The sequence below is a fragment of the Pleurodeles waltl genome, chromosome 2_1 (assembly GCF_031143425.1).
Source record: "Pleurodeles waltl isolate 20211129_DDA chromosome 2_1, aPleWal1.hap1.20221129, whole genome shotgun sequence".
In the NCBI taxonomy this organism is placed as follows: domain Eukaryota; kingdom Metazoa; phylum Chordata; class Amphibia; order Caudata; family Salamandridae; genus Pleurodeles; species Pleurodeles waltl.
Genome location: NC_090438.1, coordinates 484,002,156 through 484,026,073, shown reverse-complemented (window position 1 = coordinate 484,026,073; position 23,918 = coordinate 484,002,156). Strand labels below are relative to the sequence as shown.

The 23,918-nt window shown below is 45.1% G+C and overlaps 1 protein-coding gene across 1 annotated transcript in view; it reads left to right on the top strand.

The window, feature by feature from the left end:
- The window catches only part of DNAAF6 (dynein axonemal assembly factor 6), a 195,963-nt gene that overhangs the window by 120,693 nt on the left and 51,352 nt on the right, over positions 1–23,918 (top strand). The window contains exon 5 of the mRNA XM_069213733.1: positions 2,326–2,422. Within this exon, the coding sequence (XP_069069834.1) occupies positions 2,326–2,422 (97 nt within the window). The remainder of the gene's footprint in view (positions 1–2,325; positions 2,423–23,918) is intronic.

The following is a 23,918-nucleotide window of genomic DNA, read 5'->3' as shown; positions in this document are numbered from 1 at the left end:
CTAGCCTGATGATGAGCAATAATTTAAATAGTGAAAGATACCAATGTTGGATAACTCTGATAACCTGCACATATCTTTTCTTTAATTGTTGAGATCCTATAATTTTACATTGGGCTATAGCTACCTTTAGCAGTACGGAAACCTCAAGTCACCAATTGAAAATAAAATTAGGTACCGAGAGAGATTGAGCTTTTAAGTCATTGGCGTTAATGTGCTTTCATTGCCCGCCATTGCTTGCATGGGCTCTCCGTCAAGGCTTTGACATTTTGTTGATGGTTACATTGTCCCATGTGTGTTCCTATTAGGTACTGGTAATGGGACATCAAGAAGTCATTTGACTGCGTATGTCGTGGCATACAGTGTGTAATTAAAACCAGTATGTGTTTTTGATGTGTTTACATTTACGACTTAACTGTAATTGAACTGATTTGGGACTTTTTCTACAGGCAATGCTGCTGATAGGATGCTTTATTTTCGTAAAGGCAGGTTTCTGTTCACTAAAAACTCCTGCAGTCAGTTGTTATACTTTGTTGTTAAGACCAAATGCCAATTAAATTTTTTCAGCTTTTTTGTTCACAAAATAGACCTAGACACCAGTGGCGGCCGGCAGCTTTGGGAGGGGGGCGGGCGGGGCACACACACACACACACAGACTCATTCTTTCACACACAGACATGCACGCACGCTCATCCATTAACAACACTCATTCCATTCAAACATGCACGCACGCACCAAACATTCATTTTACAAGATCACACACATTCATTCTTTCACACACGCACGCACGCACATCCATTAACAACACTCATAACACTCAAACATGCATGCGCGCACCAGACATTCAATTTAAAACAAAACACACATACACACACACACACTTACCTTTTGCCTCCAGGTCCCAGGAGGGTTGGGACTGCTGCCTTCCCTCATTGGCTGACCAATGAGGGAAGGCAGCAGTCCCAGCCTCGTCACAGAGTGGGATGGGGTCAGTGAGACTGCTGACCCCACCCCACTCTGTGACGAAGTGTCACTGATTGACACTCGCTCTGGGTGCTTCAGGGCTTAAACCTGAGGCGCACAGGGAGAGTGTCAATGGGTGACGCTTTCCTCATCACCCAGGGGAGGGCCTTGAGGCACCTTTGCTGGGCTGAGGAGGTCACGCCCATAGGAGCTGTGATCTCCTCAGCCCAGCAAAGTTCAGCTCAGGCAGCCAGGAGTGTGCGCAAATTGCGCATGTCTCACTACTGGCTGCCTGACCTGCACATGGAGAGTGTCTGTCAGGCTGACCTGTGTTCAGCCTGACAGACACTCTTCATGGGGTGGGGGGGTGTGGCCCCTCCGCCCTAAAGGACGGGCCGTCACTGCTAGACACATATAGGCTTTCTGAAATATGCAAGTAAAACAGTGGCCCATTGTCAGTAGCTGTTACTGTGCAATATTTTCTTTTGTGTTTCTTCTAAGTTCACTATTTACAAAGCAAACTTAGTTTTCTGACTCCTTTCATATCACTCTTATTTGAGGGTGGAGCTTAATAACGTTTTTTCATCAAAAAGACTCACCATTATCACCTGTATTATCATCACCTTTACCACCACACTACAACTGCACTACTACTGCCACCACAATTACCATTAAAATCATCAATGCCCAAAACTTCTAAAAGTACCACTGCCCACCACTGTTACACTACATTACTCCACCATTACCAGCACCATTAAAACCACCACCATTACTACCACTACTAATATTACAATGACTAACATTAGCATCACAGCAATTAGCTCCGCCTTTACCACGTTACTACGTTAGCAACCATCACCACCTTGATTACCGCTATTGTCACCACCATTACATAAGTACTACCACCATTCCCATCACCATCCCACTATAATGCTTGTCTTCATCACCATTGCTGCTGCCACCAACATTAACATCATCACCACCATTGCCTCTATCGCCACCACTATTCCCAGCATCTCAGCTGACTCCACTACTTGCGGCTACAGGCATCGCCAATACCATAATTACTACCAGGCCAGAGCTACCACCACCATCAACACCAAAACCTCGAAGGCCGCTACTGCCAAAATCACCACCACTTCCAGCACTACCACTGCCAGGCGTTCTCTCTGATTTACAGTTGTGCTTGCACCTGTAAGAGAAAGGGCTATAGGGGCATGTGTTTGAGACGTGTTTTGCTTTCAGTAATAAGGCCAGACTTATTGGCTTGCTAATTATTGTTTAGCAGTCTGATACTTGTGGTAATACATGCACTTTATAAGGAGATACAAAAATAACAATCATGATTGCTTTTATTTTGGTCAGGTATGAGATTATTTTCAAGCAACAGGTGGGAGCTGAGGACGTATTTCTGGGAATGTCTCGAAAAGACCCATCAACCGCATGCTGTGAAGACATGCTGGTGAGCTTAAAACCCTCTTTCTTTATCTTGGTTAAAATTGCCATTACTGCCATCTATAGATACCCCTACGTTTCATTTTGATTACACCTAAATAACTGTCTCTGGAAGAGATGAATTCAGCAAGATACAAATGTACTGGAAACCAGCTGAAAGGTTAAAAGTTTGAGTCAAAACTTAAATAGAAAATTAGATTTTGTTGGTCTCACAGTCCCTTTTCTGTCTGTTGGCATCAGACCTCTTGTATGCAATATAGACGTAGATTGGGGTTTGTGTTCATCTCTTGCTAATGAATCAGTCGCTTTCTTGACTGTGATTCAAAGGGTCCCCTCCCTATTCGTCTGCTAGTCGAGCATTTCGGTTTCTCTGTGTTTTGACTGGCTGAGTTCCATCCTTAAACTGTTGACTTTAGCGCTTAGATTTAAGTGCATGATGGACTCTCTCTTCTTTCTTTCACCTTTCCTACTCTCACACTTTCTTCGTTGTATTAATTAGTAGCCCTCTTCACCTACCTTCCCTTCAGCCCTCTCATTCTTCCACTGCCACCTGCTACTGTTTTAGAGAGTGGCCATCTTCAAAAGAGTCAAGTTCTGAACAGACTTTGAAGGTGGTGCAAAGTTATATGGCATGATCTAAAAGTGGCTGCTTGATTCCAGAAGCTTCTCAGCATCAGAAGCTGATTCAAGATGCGGATTTTGTAATTTGCCTTGATGAGGCACTCCTCCTCAGAGCTTGACCAAGATGCAAATAATACCAAACACTGGAAAAACCAATAGGTATGGCCTTCGTTTTGAGGCCTGACTAAATTATTTTTAAAAAGCTTGTGCAGTGGTAAAAATAAAACAGAAAACTTGCTGTCCTATATTCAGTGCAATGCAAGCAGTCCGTAGACGATGGAATGATACCCTTTCACCTCATGCTATTGTTTATCTGGGGTAATACGCCTGTGGTGCAGAGCCAAAGCCCAGTTTATGTATATGTCAAACAATTGCTAACCGTTATGCAGACAGCTGTGCTGTCAAGCCAGACCTGATTATTCAAAGCTACTAATTAAATCAAATGTATATCCTATTACGTGTCAAGCTATGCCTAATTCAAGCCAGTGCACTAAGCAGCATACTGCTATCTGACGTAGAATGTGGTTGAACTTTTATGCGTGTCTTGTCGTATCACTGTAAATGCAATGACTTCGCGCAGACACCTCAGCTGCTTGATGCACACTGGCAAGCAATGTAAAAAATCACCAGTGGTGGTTTCTTCACAAGGGCAGGTAAGCCTCGCCCTCCCCCCCTGCACCACCCCCCCACCCCATCTGCTGCGAGCTGCGCAGTTAAAAATAGAATGGGCATTTTATTTTTTTTTCCCCACATTGCGCACCAGCCCAGAAACATGTCAGGCGTGTTCTCTGCTGCCGGCAGCAGAGGGCTGAAACTGCTTCCGGCAACAGATGACTGGAGCAGTCCCAATCAGGGACCCTCCAAAGAGCGCATGTCATTTTGGCCATGTCAGTTTGGCCGGCTGCTTTACGCTGCCCAAAGTGACCTGCACTAAGACAGCTGGGTGGAGACCAGACACATGCCTTCAGAGGCTGAAAGAGCATCGAGCCAGGACGCTCCATCCAATCCAGGCACTTCTTTCATGCTGGTTCACAGCATGATAATAGTGCGTGGATTGGTTAGGGGAGCTCTTCCGGCATTGGAGAGCAGAAGCACATGGAGGAGGTGCAGCCCATGGGTAAGTGCGTTCTTTTTTTTTTTAAAATGTGTAATGCATGTGTGTAACATTATGTAGGTGTGTAGTGCATGTAAGTGTGTAGTGTATGTATGTGTAGTGTTTGGGTTTATAGTGTGATTTGGGCTTTAGGGCTGAGGAGTGGTTTACTTTTAGTTTTTTGAGGGAGGAGTTTTTTTTTTGTTTTGTTTCAAAGTGGTGGGGCACTTCACTCGACCCACCACTTTAAAAAGGAACAAGCCGCCACTGAAATTCACAGTATTTTTGGTAGTTCTGGAATACAGTACACCTTTTAGGAACATTAAATACACCCCACATATGCTACAGGCCTGTACTCCGATTTCATCACATGCAATACATACATAATTGTACGCCAACAGTGCTGCATACCCCAGTTGGGTTTATCATAACAGAATTGTTTTTGTTGTTTTACTACCTGCCACAGTTAGCTGTTTGCTGATCTACAAGTAAGAGTTGTTACTGGAGTAGAATTGAATAGTGTGTCTGTTATGAGTAAGATAAAGGGTGGTGCTGCCATGATTCAAGCCTGTGACTTGAATTGACATGCAGATCTCTGGAGTGAACACCTATATCACTGAGCAAATAAATAAGTTCTAGTGTAGAGGGATGGAATTAGTTCAATCAGTCTGACTCAGTGGTAAATGCACTTAGTGCTGCCATGCCAAAGGAAGGATGTCTTAATTATTATCCACTTGATAAACCACAAGGATGGAAAAATCAGATCACTGCTCTAGGCCAGAGAGCTGGACTTACAGGACTCAATGGTATTGAATTAGAGGCCCTCTCTTTATTTCTTGAGACTCCTTCTCTGACCTGCATGCACAGTGCCAAAATTTGTTTTGGGACTTTATTAGACCTGGCATCTTTTGGCATGGTTTCCCCTGACTTTTTGCTTTCTGACCTACTGTTTAGACTGTGGGACAAACTTCTATTTCCTGTCTTTAGGACTCTGCGCGCTCTGCCACTGCTATCCTGTGCTAAAGTGCATGTAATCTGTGTCTACAACATGGTGATATTTACGCCTTCACGATTGGCATATTTGATTTACTAGTAAGTCCCTAGTAAAGTGCACTGTGTGCCCAGGGATTGTAGTTCAAATGCTACTAGTGGGCTTGCAGCACAGGTTGTGCAACCCACTACAGTAGCCTTGCAAACGTGTCTCAGGCCTACCATTGCAGAGCCTGTGTGTGTAGCTTAAACTGCCATTTCGACCTGGTAAGTGTACTCACTGGCCAGACCCAAACATTCCTTTTCATTACATGTAAGATACGCGTTCGGTAGGCCCTAGGGAGCCCCAAGGGCAGGGTGCAGTGTATTTAAAAATGTGGGGCATGTACTTTTAAGTTTAATATGTCCAGGTAGTGAAAGACTCTTAAATTCGTTTTTCATTATTGCAAGGACTATCTCTTGCATAGGCTAGTAAAGGGATTGCCTTAAAACATCCTTTAAGTGTAATTTCCAATTGGGAAAAGATAGAAAAATTGAGTTTGGTGTCTCTAGACTCATAATTTGAAAGCACATCTTTTGGTAAAGGTGTTTCTTAAATTGCCATCCTGAAAATGACACTTTTAGAAAGTTGGCATTTCTTACTTTAACCATTCTGTGCCTTAGCCTACTTCCACTCCATATCTGGTCTGTGTAAGGTTTAGGTGACAGCTACATCTGTGCATTCCATCCAGACAGCCATAAAACACAGCACACTCCACTGTCCCTGCATTCCATCTGCATACTGATGAGTCTTCCTGGCCAGGTAGGGGGAGGGGCTATCACTCACACTTCAAAGGGTAGTGACCTGACCCAGTACAAAGGTCTGATAATCATCCATAGACCTTCTGGCAGGCAGGACTGGGCTGAAAGGGACTGACACACTTCAAAGCCACCCTTTGAAGTCTCCCCCACTGCAAAGGCACATTTGAGTATAAGTGCTGGGCCTCTGACACCTTACAGGAGGAACACTTCTGGACTGAGCAGAAAAAAGGATTGCATTGTTTTCAGGAGGGACTTACCACTTTGCTGTTTGTCCTGTTGTGTTGGCCTGCTGCCTGCTTCTTCTTGCCTGGGAGTGAGAGGACTAGGATTATCTGTCTACATCGTGCAATCTAAGGTTTCTCCAAGGGCCTGACTGAGCTTGCCTCCTGTTTCTGAATTCTCAGGGACATCAAAGTCTTCACCTGCTTCTTGCTACCAGCACCTGGGCTCCTCTGCTAACAGACCTATTCTGCCAAGTGGTGCAAAATCCAGTAATGGGCCCTTGGAGTTGAGTGTGGTGCTTCAACACAAGAACTGACCGGTGCATCACTTGGAACCAACACATCCCACTGCAGAAACAGCACTTTGCCTGCACTGAAGCCACAGACACTACTCGCCGACTCTGCAAAGCAACAACCCTGACTTGCAACGCAGCCCTGGCTGGCTTGGCTGATGCTGCACCGATGCATCAGAACCAGTACTCATTGCTTCCGGAGAGTGACGCATCAAAAACGTTGCCCGAACAGGAAACAACGCATCTCCTGGTAAGCACGGCGCATTGTCACCAAGCATTGACGCAACAACGGTACTGTCAGTGGGTCTGCGTGACTCCTGTACCCAGCCCGTGCTCCATCGTAGTCAGACTGCACTTTTGGATTTGCCCCGGTTCAGCGCGACCAGATAGTTCCGGTTGGAGCTAGTGTCTTTTAGGCACTGCGTTTTGATGTACTCTTTGAAAATCCATAACTTGACTTGTGAATGTTGGATTTTTGTCGTTTTGGTCTTGTTTGACTCAGATAAATAATAGCTATTTTTCTAAACTGATGTGGAGTCCTTGTGTGGTGTTTTCACTGTATTACTGTGTGTGTGTGTGCACAAATACTTTACGCATTGCATCTGTAGTTTAGCCTGACTGACCTGTGCCAGGTTACCAGAGGGTAAGCACAGTATCTTACCTGGCCTGACTAAGATTGTGGTCCCTACTCGGACAGAGTGCAAACCTCTGCCAGCTAGAGACCCAGTTTCTAACATGCTTGTCATTGGGGGCCCCTTCCCTCTCCTTTGTGGCCACCTTCGTGCTAGATTAAAGCAAGCACAGCTCATTGGTGTGTTATGCCTGACCTTTGCTCTGAGTGAAACACACATTTGCAAACTGTGTCCCTCTAAGCGTGTAACTGATACTCTAGTGTAGATAGGGCTTGTCCATGCACATCCCTTGGATTTCTAGTGAGTGTGTAAAAACATCCCTTATTTATCTCCTCCTCTTCTTCCTGAAAATAAACTTGCTTGGGCTTTTAGCTTTCAAAGTCCTGCTACCCAAATCTGCAGAACACTCAGCTGCATGTTTCACTCTCCTTACCTTCCACCCTTTCCCATCTTTTCACAGGATTGGGTGCAATCGCAAGTTTATTTAACCACACCCCACTCTCTAATTAGATGGGAAAGGTGGCATTTAGGTCAAGTTTATATTTTATTTAGTGCTTGCAACATGGCCCAGTTAAAAGCCATTCATAGTTTCAATTAATACACCGTTCAATCCCAAGTAAGTTGGACTTTTCAGCGACTATGTGTAGAGAAAAAGTATAAATCTGCTCACTGTTCTCTCTAAATTACCAATCTCAGTCCAGTAGCCATGGGTTGTTATTAATTTCTTCATAGTCATGATTTCTGATTCTTCTGTTTTCCTCTGTATATTATTGCTGTTCAATATGAACTGGAAAATACATCTATTTCACTGTCACGCTAAAAAATTTAGAGTGCATTGTATTAGCAAAGCCACTAAGTGTACATTTTTTCTATGGATAATTGTGTGTATTTTTGTGCAAATTAGAGAGTCACTCATTGTCTGTGTTGGACTAGCATGTGAAGCACTCTGGCAATGCCAGATGGGTGTTTTTGAAAGGGCCAGATGTGGGCTAGTGTTTATGGTCTAGTGGTCCATTCCAGGACCAAAAACAAACAGCCTGCACACTGATCCTTTCTGGTGTGCTCATCTGGCATGTCAGACTGCCTGACAGGCCTGTCCAATGTTGCTGTTTGGAGAGGGTTCCCGTGGGTGAGTATTTGAGATGGTTGAGAGACAGTAGGAAGCATATTGTGGATGTTTGAATGTGAGTCAGTAAGTAAAGCCCTGGGTCAGAGCTCCGGCTAGCCCATGGGTGCAAGCTTTCAACCCTGAGCTCCATTCTCTGGCCATCAATGTTGCAGAGTGCCCAGGATGGGGTCCTGCAAGCTGAGGGAGGGGTGCCTTGCATTGCTGGTGTAAGAAGCTGTGAACGGGCCCAGGTCAGAGCTCTAACTGGCTTTAAGGGTGTAAACCCCTCGCCTTGGTCCTCATTCACCAGCATGCTGTGCCTCAAAGTGCCTGGTATGGGGTCCCAGAAGTCCCAGGAGGGCTTCCTTCCTTTGCCAGGCTAAGAAGCTCTGATCACTCTCCAGATCAGAGCTCTGGTTGGCTAGCAGTGGTGAGCTCCTTGCACCTGATGTCCATGCTCCAGTAAGCCATGAAGAGTTAGACTTTTGAAGTCATCTTTCAAAAGGATATGAAGAAGATTTTACTGTGTAAAACACCTAAATACACAAATTTGAGCATGAAAGAAAAGGGGATTATAAAACAGATTTCCAATAACCCTGAAATCATATGCTGTAATGTGAATAATGTCTACGCTGTAGTTATAATGGACAGCTCTTTTTATACACAAAATGCCAATGACTATGTTCAAAATGAATCAACATATGAGATTGGACACAAATCCAACAGTAGAATTTACAAGAATATTATCAAGCATCTTAAACATAGCTACCACTCTAGGTACTTTTACAGAGGAAGACAAATGCTATGTAAGGCATAGTCAGCCAAAAGGTCCTAGCATTTACATGCTATCAAAACTTCTCAAAAATCTAACACAACTGCCTTTCAGACCTGTTGTCTCTACCAGGAATTCAATATGTAAACCAATAGGCAAATACCTTGATCAACATCTACAACCCGTAGTTTAGAATATGACAACTCACCTAAAAGATACAACTGACTCCCTGAACAAAATTGCTACAATTAGACTGGATGCCAATGGCATTATATTTTTGTGTACCATCAGTATCAATGCTCTTTACACCTAATCCCTCGTGATCTAGGCATTGAAGTAGTAGAGCTCTACTTATTGAGTACCAACATGGAAGAATAACTAAAGATGTTTCTGTTTGAGTTACTACAATTCACCTCACATCACAGCTGTTTTACATGGAAAGAGGAATACTATTTAGATAGAGCCGGAAAATTAAAGGACAGTTGTGCAGCCCCACACTATGCTAATCTGCTTATGTGTCAATTTGAGCAACACAACATTCTTTCTAAACAGGTGTGGCAACTGTGTCTCATTGCATACTGGCGGTATATTGATGACATTTTCATCATATTGAAAGGGCAGAAAGAAAATTTGAAAAATGCCTTGGAAGCACTTACTACCTTCATCGATCAAACTGGGTTTACCTAAACCATCAGTGACAAAAGCATTGCCTTAGCAGATGTGGAAATCACCATGTATAACAACACATTAAAAAACAACATCTATGTAAAACCCACAGATCGGAACAATCTATTACACTACAGCAGTTTCCATCAGAACTCACTAAGAACATCATTTACCATATTTACAGCTGTTAAGAATTAAACGTATCATCTCTGATCCCATGAAGTTTGATGAAGGCAAAAAGAGCATTGTGAGCAAATTTACTCAAAGGGGGTCATCCAAACACAGTAATACAAAAATGCAGTGGACAGTGCCAATTTGAAAGAAATATTACAACTTTTGGCACCAAACATTCTTGCTAATGATACCAAAAGAGTAGTATATGTTTCAAAATACTCATCTAAAAGCACCAACTGAAGAGAACAGCACTGAAATATTGTCCGATGCTTCAAAGTGAGAACACGTTTTATGGACTTTTCGACCAACCACGATTATTTGCTTATGAAAGTTCAAAGAATCTTAAAGAGCTTCTTGACAATAAGAAGCGGTCTAAGGTCACACCTCTACATTTGCTTGCCTCAGTTGCTGCATTTGCAGTAGTATAATTAAGGGAACCACAATTACACATCCATCAAAGGAAACCAAAATCAAGTTGCACACTAAAGCAAAGTGTGACTCGAGGAATTTAATTTATTTACTGTAATGTCCATGCGGATTGGCCTATGTAGGCAAGACCAAACACAGGATCAAAACCAGAATAACTGAGCGCAAAAGTAATATTTGTACTAAGTGTGAAAATCCACGGGCTGCTTCACATTTCCACACTCAAGGACATAACATAACTACGTTTTACAGTATTGGAAAATGTTGAAACAAGAGATGACACTGAAAATAGGAAGCCTTTACACAGGAGCGAGATATTTTGGATTAAAATACTTGCTACCAAAGGGCTTGAACGACCACATTGTATTTAGTTGTTTTTTATAGCACATTTTCTATTTACTTTACGGTATATGTTTCATTACTGTTTATCAAGTGCTTAGCTTAACACCAGACATTATGAAACCCCGCGCCGCCTAAAGCCTGTGTTTCCCGTTCACATACTCATTTAATCATTTCTCTATACTTGCGGCACGCCTAAAGTCTGAGACTGTGTGAACCCACTCTCATTTAATCATCATTCTATGTTTGAGACTTACTTTATTTTTCAGTTAGAACATTTATTTATTTCATTAATATTTGCCATCCATATGTATTACACGGAACTTCCTGAGGCTGTTTGTTACATGACAGTATGACAGTTAACATCCCGGTTACTGTGGGACCTGGTATTGTATTGTATTGTATTTATATAGCGCTTACTACCCCTGACGAGGCATCAAAGCGCTTTTCGGTGAGTAGCACGCTACTCTGGAACCCAACAAGAATTAGTGATGGATTAGTATCGGGAAATAATGAGTACAGTTTTAGTATTATTATGAGTTAATTTGAGCCGCGGATATGAGAGTTTGTTAGTTAGATTAACTGGAGTAATGGAGGGGTGGAGGAGGAAAGAAATCCAGAAGTGTTAATTGGGAGAATATCCTTAATTTACTCAACCCAAATGCTTGGGATGAGTAAAGGGGGGTGGAGGAGGGAAGAGTATGTGGAAGAGTTAGGGAGAGCATAGTAGCAGGGTGAGATAAATGCAGGAGAATTTAGTAGGGTTGTGTGGGAGGTCACGGTAGTAGAGTGAGGTTTGGTGTGTTAGATGTGGAAGCGGAAGGAAAAGCTTAGGCAGAGTTATTTAGGAGATGAAAGTAGTAGAAAGGATTTGGGATGAGTCAGAGTGAGAATGGAGGATAGTTTGATAGAGACATGACATATGATGATGGGTAGATAAGTGTGATAAGATGAGAGCAGGAATTCATAGATATCTAGTATAACAACTCACACAGGAGCCATGCAATGACCCACGAACATGCCAAGCACAGAAACAACATATACACATACATACATGCATATATATAGATATACACAAACACACACGAATACACACACATATGCACATACAATACATAATTAGAACCATGGGTAAAATATACCTAGTCAAACAGGTTTAAATAGTGTGTGAGTATTTTATTGTTATGGCATAGTAGCGATACATATTTTCTAAATAAACTATAAATAACTAGAAATATACACATAATCTGAAAAAAATATTTATCAACATAGGCATATGCAGTTAATAGTTGTCTGAATATAGTGGTTATGAAGGAAAGAGACAACTCTTGAGTAGTTTTCTGAAGACAAGAAAGTTATCTGTGGCTCTTATAGTTGGGGGTAATGAATTCCATAGTTTGGCTGCTTGAACAGAGAAGGATGTACCACCTATATTCTTTTTCGTGTATGGTGGTGTTCTAAGGCGGGGTGCCAATCTTGAGCAGAGGTTTCTTTGTTGGATGTATTTGGTAATTTTGTTTCTGATAAAAAGCGGTCCTGTTCCATGTATAGCTTTGTGGGTGATACAAAGCAGCTTGAAAGTGCATCTTCTGGCAACGGGTAACCAGTGTAGTGCTCTCAAGGCAGGGGAGATGTGGGCTTGCGGCTTTACATGTAATAGTAGCCTGGCTGCGGAATTCTGGATACGTTGTAGTTTTGTCATAACAGATAGAGATGATCCATGGTAGAGGCCATTGGTATAATCCAGTTTGGATAGTACAAGCGAGATAGTAGCTTGCACCTTGTGTGGAAATCCGAGGTGGGGGAAGATGCGTCGTAAAGTCTTCAAGGAGATGAAGCTTGTTCGTGCTAATTTGTCCGCTTGGGCATTCAGAGTTAACTTGGAATCCATGGTGATTCCTAGGTTTTTAACTTACTTGGATAATTGAGGAGGTGGTCCGAGATAGTCAGGCCAGACGCACAGAGGTGTCATAATTTTTCCAGTCACCACATATGAATATTTCTGTTTTGGAGGTATTTAGTTTGAGATGGCTCCAGGTCATCCACTGATCAACGGCTCTGAGGCAACTGAAGATTTGTGAGTTTTCAATGTTTTGGGGGTATTCTAATTTAAGTAGTATTTGTGTGTCATCTGCATAGTTGTAGCATGTGAGATGGAAATCATTGATCAGTTCTGGTAAAGATATCATGTAGATATTGAAAAGGAAAGGTGAGATGATTGACCCTTGGGGCACCCCTGCTTTTGTGAGGTAGGGTTCGGACGAGAAGAGGGGGCGAGTGGATGATATTAGATCTTTTTTGAAGATAGGAAGTAATCCAGTCGAGAGCAATCCCTTGTATGCCGGCTTTGTGGAGTCTTTGAGTTAGGGTGTCATAGTCAACCGTATCAAAGGCAGCCGAGAGGTCCAAGAGAAGTAGCGCAGCAACTCCATTTCGGTCTACTGTGTTTTTAAGATCATCCCAGATTGCTATGAGTGCCGATTCAGTGCTTCTTCCTGGGCGGAATCCAGTTTGGAAGTCTGAAAGTATAGAATTGTCTTCAATGAATTGTGACATCTGGGCGAATGCTGCTCTTTCTATCAATTTGCCCAGGAAAGGTCCATTTGTGATTGGTCTGTAGTTGTTGGGGTCTTGCGGGTCTAGGTTTGTTTTCTTTAGTAAAGGTCGTATGTATGCCTTTTTCAGGTCCACAGGAAAAGTTCCCAAAGTTAAAGAGTTGTTGATGATTCTTCTTACAGGTGTGGCAGCAGAAGTAGATAGAAGAATGTTCTTGAAGATTTGTGGTGGGCAAGGGTCAGAAGGGCAACAAGAAGGTCTGCTTGCTTTGACCAAATCCATAAATACATCCTGGGATATTTATTTGAAGGACTGTAGAGGTTGGGTTGGTTTAGTCTTAGAGGGTATTTTAGGAAAGTGGTTGGTGCTGATGGTTTTCTTCTGTTTTAAATAGGAGTCCAATGTGTCTGCCTTGGTTGTGTAGTGAGTTGCCAATTTGTTTGTGAAATCTTGAGTAGTGGGATGACTTCCTTCCATGCATGTAGGATTTCGAAATTCATTGAGAATTTTATAAAATTCCTTGGTTGTAGATTGAGCATTTTGAATTCTGTCTGAGTAGTATCTTTTTTTAGCTTTTTTGATTGATGATTTGTATATCCTGTTAAGTTTTTGTGTAGCTGCATTTGGTCTTGACTGTTGTTTGTTTTGAGCCAGGGCCACTGCAACTTTCTGATTTGTTGCTTTATCTTTTTAAGTTCTGTGTTTCTCCAAGGTGTTGGTTTTCTTTTGTTGTGTTTAGTTTTTCTGAGTGGTCTTAGGATATCAAAAGCTTCCTGTAGCCACTCATAAAGTTTTGGCGCAGAATTAATTGTATCTAGATCTGTGTTTGCTGTTAGTTGTGTTTCTAAGTGATCCAAATTGAGTTTGCTCCATGGTCGATAGGTGTATGTATGTAAGTAGTTGTGGGATGTGTTGATTTATGGAGTTGTATGTTGGAAAGTTATCATATGGTGGTCTGACCAAGTGATTGGTGTGATGTTATGAATAGTAACTAGTTCAGGCTTAGCAAAAATGACATCTAGGATGTGACCAGCGATGTGTGTGGGATTGTGTACAATCTGATGTAGGTTCAATGCGACTAGGCCAGTGGTGATAACTTTTGGATGGGGCGTATTGGGTTTGTCAAATCAAATGTTTAGATCCCCAAGAATGCATAGGTTGGAGTATAGTGTAATAAGGTTTGAGACTGTGTCTAGAAAAGCATCTGGGAATGTGGAGTTGTTAGGTGGAGGTCTGTAAAGGAGGAGAAAGTTACAGGAGGAAGTTGGAGTAGGGTGGCATCTGGTAAGGAGGGCTTCACAACCTTGTATGAAGATGTTGTCTGTTTTACTGAGGTTCAATGCCTGTTTAAATATAATAACTAGTCCACCTCCTCTCTTGCCTATACGGTTTTGAGTGATGGTTTGATAGCCCGGAGGAACGGCTTCGTGCAACACTGGTGCCATGTCATCTCCCAAACAGGATTCAGTTATGAATAGTAAGTCAGGTTGTGTGTCTGTGAGCAGGTCATAGATGTGGTGCTTGTTTTTTGAGAGTTATCGAGCATTTATGAGCTGGCATTTAAGAAAAGGTGTGTTAGTGGTATTGTTGTTTTGTTTAAGAGAAGGGTAAGTAGTATAATGTGAGCTTGAAGCAGGAGTTATCCACTTTGGGAGCTCCAATACAGTACTTACGATTGCTTACATGGCATGAGCGGCTGAAGTTAGTGCAGTCTTATTTCCGTGTGACTGAAATTAGGTATAAAAGCAACAATATGGCAGGTAGCACTCAACACCAACGGGGAGGCACTTCTTGTGAAGCACCAGACTGGACTATTCCGGTCAGTTAAACGCCTGTGGCGGTACATAGTGTGAAATGCCTGTTTGTTTCCTAGTGCAGCGGGTCACTGTTTTAATTGTTTGAATTACTTAGCTGTAGGTTTACTTTCTTTAAGTTATTATGAGCATTCTTAATTTTAATCTCTGTGGCGTGTTATTTAGACGTTTCAACTATAGTAGTGTTGCTCACGTCGTTTATGCGGTGCAACTTGAAACGCGTTCATACACCTTTTTTCTTTGATCTGATGTCAGCACTGTCACGCTTTACTGTCACGACTACGATAACGTTCGGCAATCCTATCTTGCTTAAAATGCACATTCTTGAGACAACCTGGATTGTATGACTATTTTAGAACTAATAGTGGTGCATTATGGGGCAGCCATTCCCAGGGTGAGAGAAGGCTATCATTTTCAATTGACTCACACCATGATCAGAAGGTGATACCCTTGTGCACACAATACATTTTACAAGAAATGTTAATCCTGTCAATCCACTAAGGAATGCATTGTCCAACATTTTGTTGTTCCATAACCAATGGTGTGCCACACCATTGCCCTTTCCCCATCCAATACACTTCAGCAGCTGCCTGGAGCCATTGTTTCATGGGGTGTCCTCACTGGCTCATTCTGATAAGGCCAGAACCTCTGTGTCTTACTCAGGCTGCACCTTGACCTGCCACCCCATTCCATAATTGCCAAGCAGGCATAGCGGCCATGCGATTACCTTGGCCACCCAGCCTCAGCCATTAGCTGGGTCATCCGACCCATGCAGGCTCTTGATGGGTTTGAAAGTTGGTCTCGGATAGGCATTCAGCTTCTGCTCCAGCAGATGCAGCTACCTGGTTTATCCTACCAGTAGCATATGCGTGTCTGAGTGTAAGCCATGCATGTGTAAGTATACAGAGCTGTTACAGTGAAACTGTAAATAGCGTACTAAATAAATTAAGGTTCCTTTGATTGCTCCATCTGTTACTTGTGGTACTTCTAGAGGTAATTTATGCCGGTGAGCGGTGGCGTCCCAGGATGCGTGCATTTATCAGACTAAGACCAATCTGAGCTTGCCTAGTTTTTTTGGTGACTATAGAAAACAGAGGCTGATTGCATGTCTGTGTAGAAGCAAGAATACATTTGAATGTCTAACTTATCAACTTTCAGTTGTACTTTCTGTGCATACAAAGGTGACCATGGGAAACAGGCAACCATGGTTTGATTTCAGATAGAGAGCCTGTGAAATGTCTATCACATCCAAGAAAGGCAGCAGGACCGCAAATGACCCACTCCTGTAATTGAAATGAATACACTCTAAGTATTTTTGGCGAGGATCAACTGGAGTGCAAGATTGGTCGCAGCAGCTGCAGTTCTTCAATGTCCAATAGTGAATATTAAAGTTGCTGTAGTTGAAATGGTTGTAGTTGGATCTTGGGGTTGAGCCTGCAGTCAGCTGCGAAGTAGGCTACTGCCTGTCCCAACCTCTGTCTTGCAGCTCCCCTTGATGCTCTTAATTAAATGTACTGTATATCTTAATTGTTTACTAACAAAAAAAATAGTGTTCAGAGCAAGCTGGTTGTCTGAATAATTTATCTAGGAATAATAAAGTAGGATTTTGGTTCTATTTTGTTGATTTTCAGAACTGGAGCCGTGATTAAGAGGGAGGGCCAGAAGTGTTCATATTCTGTGCTAGCTGTGACATTTTTTGAACCAGCACAACAAGAACCAAAGCAAAATCATTTGCCGAGAATGTTTTTGTTAATCAAGAACAAACAACAGAGGATTAAACAATCGGGGACTGTCGTAGTTCTGACCATAAATTATGCAGACTAGCAAGCCGGCGACATTATTCACATGACCCATCATTCACCTTCTGGGAAACCAAAGTATCTGGATTTCCGGTGGTGTGTAGTCCAAAAGCCAAAAGTTGAAGGAATTGATGGAAGGGAACCAGAGGGAGTGGACCCTATTGCTTAATTTAGCTCAACACTGGAGACCTCAAGGACACGGAAAGGATTCGCAATCCCTATCTCGAACAGGCAGGGATAACCTGCCTCTCCTCCACTGGTGCCTCCCCACTGGACATGGGCCTCCCCACTGGACTGCTATTGGCACTGCTGTTAGCGCTACTGACCTTAATAAGTAAACTTACAAGGGGACGCAAATAGGTCGATGAACCTTTTGAATTGCAGTTAAGATGCCCTTACCACAGCTCCAGTACATGCAGATCAATAATCAATACACAATACCAATAATCAACAACAATCAATAACATCAATAATCAATAGAGTCAGAAATTGTCACGCACCATGACCTTTTAGTCATGAATAACCACACCATTTAGTAAAAGTTAGAATATTTATTTCCCTCTATTAACAATGCTAAGGTCATATAGATTAATCTCAGAATCAAATGAAACATATACAGAAACAATACTGGCTGTCCAAATCGGCGGAAGAAACGTAATCTAATCAAAGCTTGAACTACATCACATTTTAAGGTTATGTTGCTAATTATTAACAAAGTCAACTGGGTCAAAGTAATTGCGTACATTTAAGTTTAGCAGAGAAATTCATCAAGCATTTTTTCCCTCTTAGCACAGTTTCATTAGTGAGACTCCTTAACTAACATCAGATTAGCATCAGCATGTTGGGCTTCATGCAAAATAATTCTGATGGATACACCTACCTGTGGATTCCTCACCTAAATAATTCTCCCCTCATGCCAGCTTCGATGGAAATTTCTTCTAGCTCTGCACGTCGACGATGACGTCACAATAGCCCGACTCCACGCGACGCCGTATGACGTCATCTAGGCAATAAGAAGCCCTCGTCGACGTGCAGACCTCAGTTCCCTTTTTTCCGTGTCTTCAAATAACGTTTTTTCTTCTAGGCTAACAGAGAGCTACAGTTGCGCATCTGTAGTTACAATGTCGCAGCCAAGAAAATCTGGCTTTAAGCCTTGTAACCAGTGTGGGGGTCGGATGTCTGTCACCGACCCCCATGAAAATTGTATCTGGTGCTTTAGTTCCGACCATGAGGTCGAGTCATGCGGTTCCTGCCAGCGCATGAACCCTAAGGCGCTTAAGGAAAGAGAGGCTAAATTGTTCCTGGCCCGTTCCAAGAAGAGGAAGGAAAGGCAGCATCGGAGAGAGTCCTCTTCGAAATCTTCGAGGACTCATCGTCGTCATGGAGACACTCGGCGGCGTCACAACTCCTGGCGCCGATCGAGTAGAGGTCGGTCCAGGTCCTGATCTGCATCTCCATCAGCTCAGCGCCATCCGACGTGGGAGATTAGCCTGACCGTCACTCCTCCGCCTCCTACGACTCCGACTTCACCTTTGTCAGTGTTTGAAGTCGAGCCTCTTCAAGAACCGGTGGCTTCTCCGGAGCAGGAGTTGCCTTGCCCATCATCGGCTTCTATGCCGGTGCTGACACCGCAAACATACCCAGCTTTCCCGGCGCCGAGTACGGACGCTGCGGCATTTTTAAATGCCATGTTCAACATCTTTTCCACCATGGCGCCTAGTGGAGGGCATGCGGGTCCGTCGGGCCCTTTAGCTTTTAATTTGGGTGCTCTGGCTCCTTACAAGCCGACGCCCTTCATGCTATTTTTGCCATCTGGAGCCGCTGCGGCGCCGATGCCCTTGGTGTCGCCAAGGAGACCAGTGACGCCTACAACGTCTGCGACTCCGGCGCCGGTGGATTCTCCACAGATCCAGTCCACTGTCAAGGTGCCTGTGGCGCCGGAGGGTCCGGCGTCAGATGAATCCGAAGAATGGCGCAGGCGAAGATCTTCGGCGTCGGCCGACGCCTTATCGACGCCGGGTCTAGAATCCAGACTCCGGTCCAGACGTCTAGCTTTGCGCCTCATGGAGGAAGAGGAATATAGCAGGCAACATCTGGAGGAAGGCGAAATCTTGGAGCCTTTGGGTGATTTTCAGGGCCTGGACACTGCAAGCGATATTGATGCTTCCCCTGAATGGGATTTGACTTCCCCTGGGGAGTATACCGAAGAGGCAGCATCGGAGAGAGTCTTCTTCGAAATCTTCGAGGACTCATCGTCGTCATGGAGACACTCGGCGGCGTCACAACTCCTGGCGCCGATCGAGTAGAGGTCGGTCCAGGTCCTGATCTGCATCTCCATCAGCTCAGCGCCATCCGACGTGGGAGATTAGCCTGACCGTCACTCCTCCGCCTCCTACGACTCCGACTTCACCTTTGTCAGTGTTTGAAGTCGAGCCTCTTCAAGAACCGGTGGCTTCTCCGGAGCAGGAGTTGCCTTGCCCATCATCGGCTTCTATGCCGGTGCTGACACCGCAAACATACCCAGCTTTCCCGGCGCCGAGTACGGACGCTGCGGCATTTTTAAATGCCATGTTCAACATCTTTTCCACCATGGCGCCTAGTGGAGGGCATGCGGGTCCGTCGGGCCCTTTAGCTTTTAATTTGGGTGCTCTGGCTCCTTACAAGCCGACGCCCTTCATGCTATTTTTGCCATCTGGAGCCGCTGCGGCGCCGATGCCCTTGGTGTCGCCAAGGAGACCAGTGACGCCTACAACGTCTGCGACTCCGGCGCCGGTGGATTCTCCACAGATCCAGTCCACTGTCAAGGTGCCTGTGGCGCCGGAGGGTCCGGCGTCAGATGAATCCGAAGAATGGCGCAGGCGAAGATCTTCGGCGTCGGCCGACGCCTTATCGACGCCGGGTCTAGAATCCAGACTCCGGTCCAGACGTCTAGCTTTGCGCCTCATGGAGGAAGAGGAATATAGCAGGCAACATCTGGAGGAAGGCGAAATCTTGGAGCCTTTGGGTGATTTTCAGGGCCTGGACACTGCAAGCGGTATTGATGCTTCCCCTGAATGGGATTTGACTTCCCCTGGGGAGTATACCGAAGAGGCTGCATCTTTTCATGCAGTAATAAGGAAGGCTGCAGACTTTTTAGATCTTCCTCTTCCGGCTGCTGAGGTGAAAAGTAACCTTTTGACGGAAGTGCTGCATCCGGGCTTAGTGGTGGCGGAGCCTCTCTTGCCCTTCAATGAGGCTCTCCTGGACCCCATCAAGGACATTTGGAGGAAACCTGTGACTTCTACAGCTGTCAACAGGGCGGTAGCAAGGCGCTATTGTGCGGCTCCAGGTGACCTGGACTTCCTCTCCAAACATCCAACTCAGGAGAGTTTGGTTGTTCAGGCTTCGTGCTCTTCCTGGTCATCCCCTGGTTCGTTCCCCGGGACCCCTGCGGACAGGGAGTCAGAGAAAATGGACCACGCTGCAAAGAAGGCCTTTTCGTCATGCAGTATGGCCTTGAAGTCGACCAATGCAACCTGCATTTTGGGACGTTATATTCATGCCGTTATGGAGGAAGCAAAAGGTCATCCAGACTTGCCACAAGAGGTGTTGCATTTGCTAGCGGACGCTCAGGCAGCAGCGACCCAGGTGATCCAGTCTGGGTTGGACACCTCTGACTCTGTGGCAAGGGCTATGAGCACATCCATAGTATCAAGGCGTCAGGCTTGGCTGCGCTCATCAGGCTTTTCTACGGATGTGCAGGTGACTCTCCTGGATCATCCTTTTGATGGAGAAAAACTCTTTGGGACAAAGGCAGATTCTGCTCTTGAACATTTCAAAGAGAGCAGAGCCACAGCAAGGTCGTTAGGACTTCAGGCAGCTACTTCCTCTTCCTTTAGGTCAAATAGGAAGTTTAGGGGTTTTGGACATGGCTCCTCCTTTCGTGGCACATTCCAGGCACTACAACAATCTGCAAGCTCCCTGCCTTACAGATCCTTCAGAGGCAGAGGCAGAGTTCGTACAAGAGCAGCAACCCAGCAGCACTCTGCCTCTTCCTCGGGAGGGGTGCAGCAGGGAAAGCAGCCTTAGTCCTCCACCACTCCCTGTTCACTTGTCTCCGGTAGGAGGGAGACTTGCCCAATTTCTTCCAATGTGGGAGTTTATAACATCAGACTCTTGGGTCATCGACATTGTGAAGAGAGGGTACGCTCTTCCCTTTTTGGAAGTTCCCTCCTACCTTCCCTCCCCGCCCATCCTTCTGTTCGGAAGACCGTCTTCTGTTACTGCAACAGGAGGTGTTATCCCTATTGGCAAAAGGTGCAGTAGAGTTGGTTCCCGAGCAGGAGAGGGGTCAGGGCTGTTATTCAAGATACTTCCTGATCCCCAAAAAGGATGGTCGGTTGAGACCAATTCTGGACTTGAGGATTTTGAATTGGTTCCTCAGGCAGGAAAAGTTCAAAATGCTGACCTTTTCACAGGTTCTTTTGGTGTTGAACGAAGGAGATTGGATGGAGTCTGTCATTTTGCAGGATGCGTATTTCCATATTCCGATCCTCAAATCGCACAGGAAGTATCTCCGGTTTGGGGTGGGATTGCAGCATTATCAGTTTGCGGTCCTCCCGTTTGGTCTTACTTCAGCACCTCGAGTCTTCACAAAGGTGATGGCGGTGGTAGCGGCAGAGCTCAGAAGAAGGATAGCGGTGTTTCCCTATCTGGACGATTGGTTGATCAAAGCCAAGCCTCCAGAGCTCGTGCTGTCACCTGCAGTTGACAACTCAGTTGTTGTACGACCTGGGTTTTTCAATCAATGTGCTCAAATCTCACCTGGAGCCCTCGCAACGCCTCCTGTTCATAGGGGCAGTACTGGACACAACATTGAATCGGGCCTTTCCTCCGCCCCAGCGGGTTCAGGACATTCAGGCGTTGATTCCGATGTTTCGAAATGGAGCTGTAGTTCCAGTCCTCAAGGTCCTTCATCTGCTCAGTCTGTTTGCTTCTTGCATACTGCTGGTCACTCATGCACGCTGGCACATGAGGGCTCTTCAGTGGTGCGTCCGCAGGCAGTGGCTTCAGCACAAAGGGGATCTCGAAGATTCAATCACGTTCTCCAGAGACACTGCGGTGGATCTTCAGTGGTGGGCAGCGATCGGCAACCTGTCGCAAGGAAGGCCGTTCTTGCTGCCTCCGCTGGTGGCCACAGTTGTAACGGATGCTTCCACTCTAGGGTGGGGAGCTCATCTGGGGGACCTGGAGGTTAAAGGCCTTTGGTCTCCAGTGGAACAGAGATTTCACATCAATTTGTTGGAATTGCGGGCAGTACGTCTGGCTCTCAAGGCCTTCCTCCCTTCCATTCGCGGTCAGTCAGTCCAGATTCTTACGGACAACACTACCGCGATGTGGTATATAAACAAGCAGGGAGGAGTGGGGTCGTACCTTCTTTGCAGAGAAGCTCTTCGACTCTGGTCCTGGCTTCAGGACCACAATATTTGCTTGGTAGCAAATCATTTGGCCGGGGTTCTGAATGTACTTGCAGATGCTCTCAGTCGACGCAGCTCAGTCAACCACGAGTGGCGTCTTCATCCGGATCTGGTTCTTTACATCTTCCAGATGTTGGGGTGTCCGCAGATAGATCTGTTTGCTACTCAGGAGAACGCGCAGTGCCCTTTATTTTGCAGCCTCCAGTATCCGATGCAAGGAGCTTTGGGGGATGCGCTTCAGATGTCCTGGAAGGGTCAGCTGCTTTACGCGTTTCCTCCCATACCCCTGATTCCTCGAGTTCTGAGAAGGATCCGCCAAGACCGGGCCCAGGTTATCTTGATAGCCCCGGATTGGCCAAGAAGGGTGTGGTACACAGACCTTCTCCAACTCTCTCTGTGCCCTCCGCTCCGTCTACCTTACAGGGTGGACCTCCTCTCGCAGTCGCAGGGGCAGATTCTACACCCCCACCTCCAGAGTCTGCACCTTCATGCCTGGAGATTGAACGGGGCAATCTGAGTGCTTTTTCTCCCCCAACGGAAGTGGTGGATGTTATTTTATCGGCCAGGCGACACTCCACCAAATCGATCTATGCAAGTCGATGGGCTAAATTTGTACGTTGGTGTGGAGAGAACTGTATTGATCCCTTAAAGGTTCACTTGTCTGATATATTATCATTTGCTCTTTCCTTGGTACAGAAGGGTTGTGCAGTTGCCACAGTTAAGGGCTATTTATCAGCACTGTAGGATTTTCTGTGCCTCCCTGATCAACCTTCCTTGTTTAAATCTCCAATTGTTTTGAGGTTTGTTAAGGGGCTCACTAGTAAGTTTATGCCCTCACCATTTATTATGCCTCAGTGGGACCTTAATTTAGTATTAGCATTTCTAATGGGATTGCCATTTGAACCAATGCATTCTTGTGCTTTGCGTTTGCTGGTTTTTAAGACTGTATTCCTGGTAGCCATAACATCGGCCAGAAGAGTCAGTGAGCTTCAGGCTCTTAGTGTAGAGTCTCCATACCTTTCCTCCTTTAGAGACAAAGCGGTGTTAAGGACCAAGGCGGCTTTCCTCCCGAAGGTTGTTACACCCTTTCACTTGGGGCAGTCTATTACTCTCTCTTCCTTTTACCCTCCGCCTTATCCATCCAAGGAGGAGGAGAGGCTCCACCGACTGGATCCACGAAGAGCATTGAGCTTCTTTGTCGACAGGACGAGGGGGTTCAGGCAAGATGATCAGCTCTTCGTTGGATACGTGATGAAGAGGAAAGGCGGAGCAGTCCACAAGAGAACGGTGGGTCATTCTCTGTATTAAGCTTTGTTATTCCTTTTCTAAGAAAGAACCACCTGTGGGGCTTCGTGCTCATTCCACCAGAGCTAAGGCTGCCCCGCGGCTTGGGCTAGAGGTGTTCCTGTGGTTGACATCTGCAGGGCGGCAACTTGGGCATCCCTCCATACTTTTGTCAAACATTATTGTTTGGATTCTGAGGTTAGGAGGGATGGCCATTTTGCTCGGTCGGTGCTGCAGGATTTCTTGGTTTGACCATTCGGGCACCCACCTCCGGAGGTAGTACTGCTTTGGGACTCTATTCTTTAGGTGAGGAATCCACAGGTAGGTGTATCCATCAGAAGAATAAGTTACTTACCTTTGGTAACGCTTTTTCTGGTGGATACATTAACTACCTGTGGATTCCTCACGGTCCCACCCGCCTCCCCGTTGCCTGAATGGTTGTTCCACAAAATCGTGTG